This window comes from Siphateles boraxobius, unplaced genomic scaffold (genome assembly GCF_051911475.1).
Source record: "Siphateles boraxobius isolate OS27281-9 unplaced genomic scaffold, OSU_SipBor_1 65, whole genome shotgun sequence".
NCBI classification, from domain to species: Eukaryota; Metazoa; Chordata; class Actinopteri; order Cypriniformes; family Leuciscidae; genus Siphateles; species Siphateles boraxobius.
In genome coordinates, this window is record NW_027509192.1 from 16,694,787 (window position 1) to 16,710,509 (window position 15,723).

General features: G+C 38.4%; 1 protein-coding gene across 4 annotated transcripts in view; it reads right to left on the reverse strand.

Moving 5' to 3' along the window:
- mob2a (MOB kinase activator 2a) overlaps positions 1-15,723 on the reverse strand; it is a 59,304-nt gene that overhangs the window by 9,031 nt on the left and 34,550 nt on the right. For all 4 annotated transcript variants that reach the window (XM_077211404.1, XM_077211401.1, XM_077211402.1 and 1 more), the window contains exon 2: positions 4,819-4,982. In XM_077211404.1, the coding sequence (XP_077067519.1) occupies positions 4,819-4,982 (164 nt within the window). The remainder of the gene's footprint in view (positions 1-4,818; positions 4,983-15,723) is intronic.

Here is a 15,723-nt window from a genome sequence, read left to right on the forward strand (position 1 = left end):
TGGAAAAGTCCACATACAAATTAGCCAAAGCAAATGTTCATAGTTCAGAGGACTGAAACTGAACAGAAGTCACTCACAGAGTTCAAGGGAACTGAGTGAAGAAATAGCGCGCGCAGGCTCATAGAAGACCTGTAAAGACAGACAGAAAACTCAGAGGCCCTCAGAAGAGGGCGAGTTAGTCTAAGATGTAAACCGGTTTTAAGTGAACCCAAACACTTGCAGAAAATAGGGAATCCTAAGTGAACCCGGACGCTTGGAGGAAGGGTTAAGATTGAAAAAGTTAAGTAGATTTGTGAGAGGGTTGCATCACTTGAATGCGACACATGTTTGGCTAAGTTCCCGGTGTGGACTCTCAACACGGCCCGAACGCTGCTCCCTTCGGGTGGGGTTGTTAGTTGGCGCTGGGTGGTTGGCCACATGTCACAGGGGGTGCGAGCAGGCACTCCTGACAATCTACTATAAGCACAAGGTTCAGTGCATACAACTGGAAAGTTAGAAGTGAATCTATTGAGCCCAAACATTTTAAAAAGGGGGAGTGGGTCTAGACACTTTGAAACATGGTAAAGCAGACCGTAACTATAGACCTGGTAGTCGATGACACCGCTGGAAGAATAGAATGGTTTGACTCCGCAAAGGGCAGGTGCGGTTATGAAGAGATACCCTGGGAGGAAGTCAAAGAGGCCGCTCCAGAAGTTAATCTCAGGAAAGGGGGAGGAGCGGAAACTCCAACCTTCATCTAGTCCAATAAAGGAGGCAGAGAAGGGAACCCATTAGTACGGGTGTTTAGTACTGTAGGAGAAGAGATGAAAGGCCTACTAACAAAAAGCTGGACATCCTTTGCTGGAAAAGACATTATGGAGGAATCAGAGAAAGGCTCGATAGCTTATAGTTTTACTTCCCAAGAGGAAATTAATATGAATATTGAACCTAATGCTCCATCCTATGAAAAGCTTGACAGCCTTAAAGGGAAATACGAGTCAGAGGGTGAAGAACCCCTCAGTTTGTACTTTACCAAAGGATCTAACTTGATAATTCTGAAGGAAGGACAAAAACAGTTAGAAGGAGAGGCAGATGTTTTAATAAATGCCGCTAATAAACTTCTTAACCACGATGCTGGTGAGGTAGCAACAGCATTTTTAAAACAAGCAGGAAGAAACTATCTTAGTACAGGAGATATACTCAATGTGGCAAATATGGCAAAACAGTAATACCTACAATAGGACATAAAAGTGGAGAGCGACAAGACTTGGAGGAAGAGTTAGCTGCTCTCATAGCTCTAGGCATTTTAATAGACAAAATTTGGAAGACTTGGAAAGAGGACATCAGGAGGCTGAAGCAGCAGCGAAGCTGCTGGAAATGGATGAGTACAATTTTAAGTTCAATATTAACTTTGGGGATTTTAAAGGTCCCATATTATGCCGAGTCAGGCCTAGTCGGCCTAAGTATTTTTATTTTGGGTATTGTGGTGTCTAGTGATAACGTAATTATTGTGGGCTTTTTGGTTCTTATGCATAGATGGGATACAATGAGAAAACCTTTAGAAAGGTGTAAAGAATATTACACAGACTTTAGATTTCTAGACTCTGACAAGCTTTCTACCTAAATTTCAGGAGCTGCTGCAACAGATCGATATTTTTGAAAAAGAACAAAGTAGGGAACACGAGGCCCCTGTTAATCGGCGCAAAAGGAGAAAAAGAGAATGTGAAAGAAAAGAGGGTCCAGCATATTTTAATTGATTAATAGTCAAAAAATGGTGTGGATATTGTATTAATAGACCCGAAGCAATAACTAACAATATCCTTAATGAAATGGTAAACCCATGGAATTTGGTAATGGGACTAAAAGTTTCCCCAGGGGGATGTTGGATAAGGGAACTGAGATTGGCGGGGTTTACGGAAGAAGAATTAGAAATTAACATATCAGGAAAGTATATCATCCAGTCTTGGATGAAAGTTTGTGGTATAAACCGACAGTGGGGGAAAAAAAAAAATAGATGCAAAAGAGGGTTGAACCGAATGCCTATTTCAGATCATGGAGTACACGCCTGAAGAACCCATGATAATTTGGGACGGTCAATCTACGAGGCGAATAAAGCTAAGTATGGGTTCAGGAGTTTTTCGGTTAACCTTCATCGACAATGCAAATATGTTCTACAGGTTCCTGAGGCACTGACGAAGGAGAACGATGGCCAAGTGGCTGGAGTGACCATCGAGCAGTTCCTAAACAGGGCCAAAACCCTACCGGGTACTGCACAGAGGGTATGGCTCTCCCGGAAAGTGCTCAGCCTGTTTGTGATGTATGACTTTGTGGGTGACTGTTATATTCACGAAACTCCTAGGTTCCCTGATGCTGAATTTAAATTGCCTAAAAGAGAGTATAAAGAGGTTACATTGATTCGGCATATGACTAATTTGTTCTCTTTTATGTAAAAAAAGAAAATGAGTATACCATTGACAAAATTGGCGTAATGATAATAAATGACTCTGAGAGTGATAGAATACCAAAAACAGCAAAACATACTAGGAATATTTATCCGAAGACTGCAGGAGTGGGTGTAATAAATATTGGAGAACAATTGAATATGAAGTCTTCTGATGATGAAAAACCTTCTTCTGAAAACTCCCCTTTTATGTATAAAGACTGGCTGAATGCTTTGATTGTATCAGATGACGATGACTTAGAAATTAGACATGTTACTGTCACAGACAAGGTTAAGATTTCTATGGACGATCTTATAGTTGAACTCTTGTTGAAGAGTTGAAGAGAGAGAGAGAGAGCGCTCGCAAGACGGAGAAGGAGGAGAGAAAGGCACTGTTGAATTTACAGGCTCAAACCACAGAATTTACAAGCTCAAACCACTTAAAGCCTAGTTTGGGCTTGGCCTGCGAATTTAGGGGTCATTATTAGAAATGTATTTGTGTGTGGGTAGCTAAACTAACATGATACAAGGTGGTTGAGGCCACATGTGTTTTGAAAAATGTGTTTTTGAAAAATGTGTTTTTGAAAAATGTGTTTAAAAAATGTGTTTAAAAAAATGTGTTTTTGAAAAATGTGTTTGAAAAATGTGTTTTGAAAAAGGGAACTTTGAACATCATTTGCCCCAGACATGGAGAAGGTGTGAAGCCGGAGAAAGGTCAAGGGGGCTACGATAGAGGAATTTACCATACAAAGCTTTTATGTATGTGCTGCTTAAAATGAGTGTGAAAGACAATTAGAATATTTGCTTTTGCAAGCTTATGATAATAAAGGTCTAGGATAAGTCCAGAGTTTAACCATATAAGGGAATTTTATCTGCACTATAATGACAGCCGATAGTTGGCGGCCCTTAAGAACAAGGTTGATATAAAAAGGAGGGTAGAACTATTTTTCAGGGCCGGACCTCGGGTGAAGACTTTAACATGTTTCTGTTATTTTTGCCTTTCGTCTTTTAATTTTTATCTTTGTATTATTCTGAATCTTTTTAAATAAAACAAAATCATGTTGTGATGATTCGTAAAACCTTTAATAAGACTATGAGTAATTTTTCTCTAACAATAATTAAAGAATTTTTGTAATGAAATATTAATACTAGCAAACGCCACAAGGAACCAACCCCAGACTGAACTGACTGGAGGCCCCGCCGAGGACCCGGATAGACATCCCACTTCTATAATTCAGAGGTAAGGGCAATATTTGATTGCAGAGGATTATGGAATTGTTTTGGAAGGATCTAGTGGTTACAGCGGGATAGAAATACAACAGTTTACACAGTGACCGTTTTCAAAAACTGAAACACTTTAAAACTTTGCGTTTTCAGGCACCCAAAACGCCGTTGCCGTGTAAACAAACGCCCAAAACGCATAAAAAGTTTTACGTTTTAGTTAACATTTACGTTGACATGTAAACAGACCCTTAGTTAACATGCAGTATTTTGTAACACTTTTCTCAAACATTTCCTTTTTAACAGGAAATAAAATTTGGTTCATAATTGAAATGAATTGGTTCATAATGAAATTTGTTTGTACTGTTTTTTTTTATACAACTATCCTGTAGTTAGCTAAGCAAAATGCTAACATCAAACGTAAACGGCTTATTGTTTGGCGGGTGAAAATCACAAGACCAATTACTTAAGTTTTACATTTTTTTATGCGTATACGTACAAACACGTAGCAGACATTTGATAGAGTGCGCGAACACAGGCGCTCTAGAATTGTTCATCTTTCTCCAGTGTCTGCAGTATTTTTCTCCAGAAGTTATTACCGATGATAATGTCTTCGTATTCTTTTAGTAACGTTGTGGCTCTCACAACCCCCTCACAGAAGAGCTTGTCAATGTATTGTATTTTGTTGTTGTTCCATCTCATTAATTTCACAAATAATTTGGTTCATAATTAAAGGAATAGTTCAATTAAAAATGAAAATTCTGACATAATTTACTCAACCTCAAGTTGTTTCAAACCTGTATGAATTTCTTTCTTCTGCTGGACACAAAGGAAGTTATTCTGAAGAATGTCAGTAACAAAACAGTAAATGGACCCCATTGACCTCCATAGAAAAAAAATACTATGGAAGTCAATGGGGCAATTGTTTGGTAAATGATGAAGGAATTTTAATTTTGAAGTGAACTATTCCTTAAAATTCTCTCTTTTCACAGCAATAACAATTTAAGAAGGTAGTGCTCTGAAATTACTTTGTGTACTTTGCACACACACACTAAAATGCGACCGTTTTCCAAACTCCTGACTGACGGAAGGTTATTTTTGAAGACGGACAAAGACTCTCAGCCTCAAAATACAGGGCAAACACTCATAACAACTATAATGTTTGGTTAGGAACTCACTGTTGCTGGCGAGCCATTCGTTGAGGTCTATCTCTCTGGTGGGAAGCGCCACCAAATCTTTCAGGTCGATGTCCATGACCCGCACTTTTGTGTACTCTGGCTCCAAGTAGTGCTTCTTCTCTTCAGCGGGTGCTTTCTTTCCATTGGGCTTCGTTTTGGATTTCCTGCAAGACGGGAGAAGAGAGACACATTAAGATGAGACACACAGAGAGGAACAAAGGTGAAGTGCGTTTTTCTAGTTGTCAGTAGTGGTACCAAATGCACAAGTGGTTTTCAAACATTAAAAAATGACATATGGTGTAACTACTAAACTACTTTTCTTACACTTTACATATATGTGAGGTGTACACATCTTATTTATTTATTTATTACATTTTAAAATGCATTATTTAATGTAGAAACTACTTTTTTACAAACATTTTGAAATGCTTATTCATAGATATGAGTTTTTGGGGATTCACACATGACATTTTTAACTGAACTAAGATAGCCCTGTAATAAATAAAGTAAAATAATCTTATATTTTAAGAGCCTTTTTGACTTTGACACAGGCATGAGTGTCTGCAGAGATCTTCTCTATGGTGTAATTTCCTTAATTTTGTTGTTGCATGTTGGCTGCACCACATAACTTGGTAAACAATGATTTTTCGAATATTAATAATGCTGGGTACACACTAAAATATTTTTTACATCTTATAAGATTTTCAAAATGTGATAGCCTAGACCACTAACATGAGGACAAAAAATCCTAGATTTAACTGTTTTGCTCCTATAGTGTGTGGTGTGCCATGATGTGACAAAGACAGCTCACCACACATTAACAGATTTTCAACCAGAGTCTCGACTGTGAACACAGGAAATCTTGCAAAATCTCACAAGACTTCAGGATAAGCGTTGAGGACGATATGCAGGAAGAAATTGCGATGATAGTGTTTGGAATGATTTTGACAGAAAAAAAAAGGGTTTGGGTGTAGTCGTGGAGATGGCGGGAATTTAGTGAACTTCTCAGATAAAGATCGTGGTAATGCACACACGCCGGCCCTGTCTCTCTCCCCTTACACAAGAGAGAGAGTATAGAGAGTATAGAGAGTATAAATTGCGATGATAGTGTTTGGAATGATTTTGACAGAAAAAAAAAGGGTTTGGGTGTAGTCGTGGAGATGGCGGGAATTTAGTGAACTTCTCAGATAAAGATCGTGGTAATGCACACACGCCGGCCCTGTCTCTCTCCCCTTACACAAATTTACCATGGTTTTTACTACAAATAAAAAAATAAAACATGGATATTGTAGTTAATCCATGATAACAACAAATTAAACATAGTTTTGCTAAAAAAAAAAAAAAATTCTAACTATAGTATTTATTTGGTTATACAAATGTTCAATACATTCTCTCTCTCTCTCTCTCTCTCTCTCTCTCTCTCTCTCTCTCTCTCTCTCTCTCTCTCTCTCTCTCTCTCTCTCTCTCTCTCTCCCTCTCCCTCTCTCTCTCTCTCTCTCTCTCTCTCTCTCTCTCTCTCTCTCTCTAATTACATTTTCTGAGCCACAAATCAACAAGCTGATCCACCATCTTTGCTGTCCACATCAATTTCATGCTGTGCCATGACTGCGTTTGTTATGCTTCCATCTTCCATCATCTCACTTTCTGATTGGATATTGTTTCATTTCACGTGATAATCTCCAGAGCGTACAGGCGTTTGTCCTCGGGGTTCCCCCCACACATCAGGATTTCTGATTGTAACGTTCTTCCGAGCAGGTTCGGGCACTCTTAACACACATCACTCCACAGTAATATCTGATAAGATAATCTGTAGAACCATCAAGATATTGAGCTAGGATTGTCGGAAGGGGGAAAATCGGCCCCAAATCAGCCTGATTATCTTTAGGTGTGTACCCAGCATAAGTAGTGAAATGGTTTTAAAAAAAAGAAAAGTTTTTAAGAATGTCATTTAGGAGTTTTTTTTTTTCTTTTCTTTTTTCTTTCATTATGTTTTGTTTTCAGAACTTTAGGCCCCTTAACAAATTTAGGGGAAAAAAAAACTCAACATACACACAAAAAATGCCTTTTTAAAGTTTTTTTTAATTTAGAAAAAAAAATAGTCCTTAAAAAACATTTTCTATGAATCTTACCATTTAGTTTATGTGATTCGTATTCCCAAAGTTAAACATTTTCATTTCATTTTTTTTTATTTATGAATTCGAATGACAAACCAAAATGGTCCATTCTCTTGTCCCAGAGTACCGTATATAGAGTATACATAGAGTATACATTAAAATGTATACTCTATACTCTAGTTTTTTTTACTCATTTAAAATTCTTCATTTATAAAATGAATAATACGTAAGGATTATTCAATTCAATGTGATAGAATTTTATCTATACGATATAAATTTGTAAATCATAAAAACAGGCTTAAATTTTTTTTTTTTTTAGTTTAAAAGAGGCCATTCAAGTAATTGGATATGTAAACCACATAGATACAATAAATCGACCCACACAAGAAAGTGTAACAACTTCCAAGGATTTTGAAAAAACTTCCCAAAGTGGTCCTACATCTCCGCTTCTTTGGAGTAAACCACATTTCTTGTTTGTTTCAAACTCCTGTGTCAAAACAGACTTCCAGTGCTAGTTTTAACATGTAAATGCCAGAATTGCATTGCTGTGGCAGATCCCACAGCTGGTTGGGACAAAGGTTATAGGGGTCATTAAACGGCTAATAACAAGAGTACAGGCAAGGACTGGTTATAAAGAATTTACATCCTTTCCTTGCGCTCGCTTCGACCCCTATTTGCTTTTTTTATGTTTATGTGAACAAATTAGGTAGAGTTTCTGTTTACTGCTCTTCCATTTTAACTCTTTTCTTCCTTGCAGCCTTAAATCAGTGTTTTGTTTCGGACAAAGGAATCAAATTTATTGCTCACCCACCAACTTGATTTCCTGTTCAAGTCTCTCAGCACTGTAAACATTCCCTCATTCCCAACCTCAAGTTTCTGACCACCTTCACCATTTCCTCTTTTCCACACACAACACTCCATCATCGGAGCAGGAAGAGGACTTATCGCAGACACCAAAGTCCATAAACAGTGTTTTTAAAACTGAAGCCAAGACAAAAGGAATGGTTTGTGAGATTAGCGGGAATCTGGATTGCTTCCAAGCGGGAAAGATCTTATCATCCATATCAAGGTCTTGAATTGACTCGTGTCAAAGGTCTAAAAGGGTTAATCGTGGAGCACGGTCTGATCAAACATCATTGGAGCGTGGGAAGTCTGGTAAACTTCAACTTTAGTTGCATGTCATTCCATTTAAAGACACAGGATTAGTGTTCTGGCTAAAACAGGAAATAGAATGAAGATAAATCACCAAGGGAATTCACACTATGAGCTAATTTACTGCTTGTGGTCAAAGATACTGAAAAATTCTAAAAATGAAGGAATAGACAAAACAAAAAAGAGGTTATTTCTTGTTCCTCGTTCAACAGACGAACTGCCTTATAACAATAAGCTGCCTCATTATTACTTTGAGCCAATAGACTCATTCTACACATGTGCCATGAACATTGATACCTGAATGATCAGGATATGACGAATGACATCCAACAATCTTACACTGAAGAATGGACCCAAACCATATAGAAACCAGAATAGCAGAGACCTAGCAGGGGGATAACGTACTAGCAACAACCCAGAAACTAGCATCATTACCACTCTTACGGCAATTCGTTAAAATTTTACATATGAGTGAATGGGTGGCTAATGTATAAATTTGTATGAATCTCAGTATGTTTTAATTTGATCTTGCTTATACGTCCCACAGACGGATAGGGTGTAGGGTGCTTTCTAAAAAAATTATGTTTTCTGTATAATCCACATTATACAAATAAATACAAAATTGGCACATGAATTGGTTCATGAAATTATTCTAAACTGGGATGAGCTTCCCTTTCCATATTACAAATAAAATTGGTAACACTTTATTTTGAAGGTCCCCTTTAGACATTCTGTTGACTAAGTAATGTTGCACCTACATGTTAACTAACTCTATTTTGTTATAAAAATTTTGTTTTGTATACATTTTTTGTTATAACTCTATTTTATCTACCAACTCTATTTTGAAGCTCCCCAACTGACATTCTACTGACAATAAGTAACTTTGCAAGTTAATTTATTCTACTAACCCTTACCCTACCAGTCTACTGATTCTCTACTAACACTCTAAAGAGAGTTAGTGGACATGTAGGTACATGTTACCTCAAGTCAACAGAATATTTAAAGGGAACCATCAAAATAAAGTGAAAACAATTTATTATCAAAGACCCTGCACAACTGATCTAGGATCAGCATAAAGGATAAACACTAAAGGATCAACCAATATCAAGTGAAAGTGAAGTCAACAAGAAGGCAGCTGTCAGGGCCATCGAAGAATATGAACTCAAGGCTTGAGTCCAGCTGGAAGATCCGAACATCTCCAGGAATCTTTGATGGGTCAGCACATCTGAGCTCAAACTTTCCGCAAAACGCATCCCTCCGTTGACTAATAAAGGACACATTTTAATGTCCAGAATTTAATAGAAAGAGAATACGATTTCTTGAAGGTTACATACATACACTCCAAGGCTACAGCTAGTCCAAATGCAGAGTTCATACCAGGTCAAGAAAATATAATCATGTAACCCCAATTTTATCATCCCTACACTGGTGGGTAAGTGTACAATAAGCCCTACTCTTTAAGCCCACTTTCAACTCTGAAGTCAATTTAAAAAAAGAGAAAATAATATTTTATGCTGCTCATTATTTTAACCAATCCAGTGATTTGTTACTTCCCTGGCTTTTTTAATTGCATACCAATCACATTTGGCAATGAGAGAGCTCCACTCATGTGCATGCTGTCTCAGGGGACCTCACACAAAGTCACCCCAAAACTTTGGTGTTACGGGACCCTTCAGAAATCAACACATTGCTGCAACTTTCAGCCATTTCTTTGGTAACTACATTGATATTATGTCAAATAAGAGATACATGTATTGTTTATTGTGTATGAAAAAATAGTACTTTATCATTTTATATCATTTTCCTTTAAATGTAAAGATGAGTTTTATTAGCTTGTGTTCAAAGCTTATCTCTAGGTCAAACCATTAGCCTTATAGAAAGACAGACTGCCAAAGAATTAAGCATGTGAACTGCAAACATTAATGTTTTGTGATATATTTTACATTAATTTACAAATAAATAGGCCTACATCATAAATTGTTTTGTAGAAAAGATTATTTTCATGAATTAACTTTTTTTTTAAGATGGGCTTAAATGGTACAGTTCCACAAAACGCATGCAAACTATAGCCAACACAAGCTAACCTTGAATATTTTTTTTTTTAAATTAATTTCTCAATGTGGGCCCAATGAAAATTACTATGATACTTAATCTACAGTATATTTAAGCTCCATGCATTTATTTGTAAACATATCTTACATTTTTAAAGGAAAACATTGTCTTTTTTCACCATTACGCACTGTGGAACCATTTAAGCCCACCTTATGTTTCCATGAGGAATCCCTCTACTTGCAAACTTTGATACATTTTCTAAAAGTGTTTAATGATAACATTTCTTTGTGTGCTTTTACCTTACTAACCTTTTAACCTTACCTTACTTACTACCTTAATTTACTACTATATGTAGATAGGCCTACAAATTACACACATTCATTCAAATGAGACAGAGGCCGTTTTGTCCTAAAGTCCCTTATGTATAACCGGGTGTAACTCGGGACTGGGAGCCAAGCCGACCTAAGGCTCCAGACTCCTGGCGTGGGGGGCCCACTAGGAGACCCCCCTAAGCCCAGAGTATGGAGCCCCAACTCAGCTTGGCTCCCGAGATACACCCGGTCAAATTTCCAGCTTGACTCCAGCTACAACTCCAGTCAAGCCGACTTCAGGCTCCAGACCACCGGCCAATAACACCTGTGACGCGCTCCAGTTCTTGTAATCGAAGGCGGATAAACTTTCTACTCCCGAGTGTATTCTGTGCGCTTTTAAGTGCCTTATCAGATTTACAGTGTTACCGGTCTTGGCAGCAATTATCTTGTCGAAAATATTGCATCGTGTGCTTATGGCATCGAGTCGGGTACATAGGTACACTTTTGATCATTTACACATATTTTCTATCTATCTGGGTTGGACGCTAACACACACACACACTACAGCCTCACGTGCGACGAGGCACGTCTCTGGGCAGCCGCGTAAACTACTGTTTATCCGCCACAGCCAATCATGCTGCATGTTTATTGTTTCACTGACGTTGACAAGATTAACCACTTAGGTACCGAAACTTGGTACCGAAAAACAAGACATGTTTCGAGACTCGGTAGTATCGAGGCAATTCGGTCGGTACCTAAAAAGTACCGAACTCGGTACCCAGCCCTAACACCTACCCATCCCGCTTAGGGCTCTAATCAAACATTTACAAAAGGACATTTTTTAATACTTCCCTGTTACTGAATAAATAGATGTTTTACTTCTTTAAAATCAATTAATTTGTATATTTTGTGAATCAATGATGATGTGGGCTTATTTGGAAAACATGCAGGCTTAAATGGTGCCAAAGTACCAATTAAGCCCATGCCAGACTTCTGACTTTATTCCTAAAATACGCTTTAACGTCAAAATTACGTAGACGCCATATTTTTCGTCGACACTTCTTTATTTATTTATTTTTTGCACCGTTTCCGGCGGTACAGTTCGCCACCACACATGGGAGACCGAAATATTGCAGAATGGAGGACGAAGACAACTAGAAGTGAATGTGCTTTCCATTAAATGAATCACACACAGTAAACAAACCCTTAACAAAAAAAAAAACGTTGCAATTTAGACACGCAAACTGGGTGCCGATTGGGTGAGACGTATATGCTCGGGCAGATTCGGCTTGAAGTCGTTCATCCTCGGTTGAGGCGCGCGCGCGCTGTTACAATAGAAGCTGTGCACACAGCCAAGCGAAATGCATAGACAGTAAAAGAAATAGACACAGCGACCCAATTAATTTCAACGGAGAAGACTGAAGCCCGATTATTGCACTTCCTGTCTGATGGCTGAGCGACTGTGCAGGCTCAAACTGAGCGTGACGACAGTCTGACAGTTGTACATCTTCTAGTAGCTGTGGCAAAACAAATCTGAATCACCTTATTCCTCAAAAACATTGTTGAAATATTTTGTCCCGTTGTTTTTATGGACTCTCTATCTATGGGCTTCTCCCTTGACTTTATGCCTCTATATCCCCCCGATTGCCTCATAGACAGTAAAAGATTGCCTGCGAGCTTCTCCTCCTGTCTATACGGTAATGTCTCTATTGTGCGTCATAAAGTCGCGTGGTTATGACGCAATCGTTAGCCTGTTTTTAACAAAAACGACTTCTATGGGGCCATAACGTAAGATACAAAGTAATGGAGCCTTTTATACATTGTCGTGTTTATTTAGAAATAAATAATGGACAAATGAAGTCTCAGATGTAAAGTTATTTGCTGTCAAAGTGACACCAAAATGAATGGGAGTCAATGGAATGCTAACAGCAGGTGAAGTTCTGCTACAATGACGGCTCCCGCGAGGCTTCAACTTACGGCTGATGGATTACCCCCTTGGCGAAATGGGGTCTTGGCGGTCTTGCGGACACGTCGAGTTTAAACAAGGCTTTACTCCGTGTCAGCGCGCGCTCTGATCGGTAAAGGGGGACAGAGCTCTCCCGAATCATCTCCAGCAGTAGCAGCCTCCGAAGCACCACTAACTCTGCCTACATTTACCTCGTAAGCTGATATTAGTATTTAAACATTCTCTATGATAAAAAATGTTTGTGAAAAATATTTTAATAACACGTTTTTGGCGCTAATAGAGTTCTAATGACGGTGTTCAAATACATAGACTAATGTCAGCCAGCTTATAGTATCAATATTCAGTACACTAGTTAGTATTTATTTGAGATGCATCATGTTTTTTTATTAATCGAGCAGCAGAAAAATAATCTTTATATTAATCGTCCAATTAGTCGTTAGATTAGTCGACTAATCGATAAAATAATCGCTCAACTAATCGTTTAGTTAATAATCGTTTACCCCAGCCCGTAACCTTGTGCTCCAATTATATTATATCAAAGGCGTATGACTATCTCTTGCTTGAAATGTTATGAACAGCAGCTAAACTAATTATTATTCATTTGCTTTTCTGTTTCTAGAGATTACATCAGCTCCAGTTTGGATCCAGCCTTATTTGGGAGTAACAACTACATGTAAATGTTGGATTGACTTCCCCAAAATTCAATCGGTCACTCCTGAACACACAACATTAACACAGTAAACATTATAGACATGGGCGTAGAATACTTTAATAAAACGCAAATTCATCCCTCACACTTTTTGGGGGCAAATTTGTTCACATAAAGATTGTCTAGGCCAATGTAAATAAATCTAGATTAAAATTCAAAGAGACAAGATAGTCTAAGCCTGAATGTTTTATTCTTATCTAAAAAGAGTTGATGTGAACATTATGGGTCACTAAACACTCTCATGCAAAATATGTTTCATTGAAACTTGAAGCCAGAGGGCGCTCTCTCGCAGAAACTGAGGGTATGTCTCAATCATCTCCCTAGTTCAGTAGTCAGGGCACTGATCAGGGAGTCTGCCATTTTAAGGGCTGTCAACTGCAAAGTCCTTCCAGTGCACTGAAATGTTCGCTCCCTAAAAAGTCCCATAATGCAATTTGAAAAACATGGAGCATCGATGCTCACTATGTTCCCAAGCAAAGTAATCTTATTTGCTTATAAGTCAAAACACGAGCAACCAAACTCACAAGTGGAGTGACACCATATTTAACTGTAGTGTGAACACCACCAAAGTGGAGCCAAGAATGGTTTGTCTGTAAAACTATGTTTTACACGTCAGTTTAGTGTTTGGTACACAAACACCAATGGTTTTGTGCTGCAGAGTGGATTTCATAGAGGTCTTTGGTTGAAACCTTGGCTTGGTTTGAGAGTTTGAAAACTACAATGCCTTTTATGGCAAAGATATCTGCGGGAAACTGCTCTGAGTGGGCATCGTGTGTGTAACAGGAGGGCCCGCTGGCAGCTAGAATGTTTTTCTTTCTCCTAAAATAACTAGCTAATGGCTTGAGAATTTCTCCTGCACCACATAATTCACAAAAACAGTGCTTCCTGGAAAATTACGAAACCCAGGGAAGGCTAAAATAAAACAACGTGCTTTCAGATTTTTGGAATCACAAACTGTTTCTTCATGTAAAAAACAACTGACATAACAGTGTTCTGGATCCTCAAATGCATTCCTTTCCATTGATTTTTTTTGTTGGTTTTATCAAAATCAGTCAGGAGACACAATTGAAACTCTTGTGATTTATTTTAAAATATTAAACAATAGAGATGTTTGTCTAACACACAATGTGTGTTTGTTGGACGTGTCTTAAACCATGTGGAACATTATCTTGTTTTCCTCAAAGGTTTGAAATGAATAAGGTTCACAAGCTCTTTAGAGACTGAAGCAATTAAACACTTAACTACAGTGCCAATTAAACATCTAAAAGCAATTATTAAATGCAGTGTGCTGTTCCGAATCTCAAAGATGAACTATGCATGAGGCTTGACATTATGCAACACACTGTGCAAATTCTCATCCAGCATCTGTAGCAGCCAAAACATCTAAACATCCCTAAATCATTCTGACTCAAACAAAACTTTAGAGAACAGGGCTGGAAACTTCAAAGTTTCCATATGCATAACATAACTACAATCTGGAAATCAGTAAACATCAGTAAAACAATCCAGCATCTATCTGTATCTGCATTGTATCTTTTGCTCATATAGCCTATTACTGCTGGACAACGATTAATCACATCCAAAATAAAAGTTTGTGTTTAGATTACAGGTCCTTCTCAAAAAATTAGCATGTTGTGATCAAGTTCATTATTTTCCATAATAGACTGGGGAGAAGGAAATGCCAAAATGTCTTAAGTCCAGTGCATAGCTGTCAACCCTCCCGTTTTTTCCGGGTTTCTCACGTATTTTAGCTCTTTTCCCGCTGTCTTCCCGTTTTAGTATTTTCCCGTAAAATATCCCGTATTTTTACGCTCTGATTGTGTGAGACGTACAAGCTCGGGCAGATTCGGCTTGAAGTTGTTCATCCTCGGATGCGGCGCCGCAATCGCTGTTACAAAAAAAGCCGTGCACACAGCAAAGCGAAATGTGGTCTTGCGCACCCAACTGGTCATTTTTGCCGTGCGCACCTTCGCGCTCATGCGGACGCGTCGAGTATAAACCATGGTATAAACAAAGCATAACCCTAACTCCGTGTCAGCATGCGCTCTGATCTGTAAAGGGGCACAGACCTCTACCAAATCATCTCCTGCAGCAGCCTCCGAACTTCCGAAGCACCACTAACTCCGCCTCCGTTTCCCTCGTAAGCTGATATTAGTATTTAAACATTCTCTATGATAAAAAATGTAACAAATATTTTAATAACACGATTTTGGCGGTTATAGAGTTCTAATGACGGTGTTCAACTATAACCGTCGGTCTCACGGTTACGGTCACACCCCTAACACACACACACACACACTGTCTCTCTCTACCTCTCTCTCTCTCTCTCTCTCTCACACACACCCACTGTCTCTTTCTCTCTCTCATACACACACACACACACTGTCTCTTTCTCTCTCTCACATATGTAGGCCTATATGTAGTTATAAACTCTTTAGATTGTTAATGATTAGTGCTTTTTTTTTAAAGTTTGTGGGTAAGAATCGTGTAAAAAAATCCCTTATTTTGGGGATGGATTCCGGGAAATCTCCCTTATTTTCAATGTTCAATGTTGACAGCTATGGTCCAGTGTCAAGTACCCACAGTCAGTGATGGTCTGGG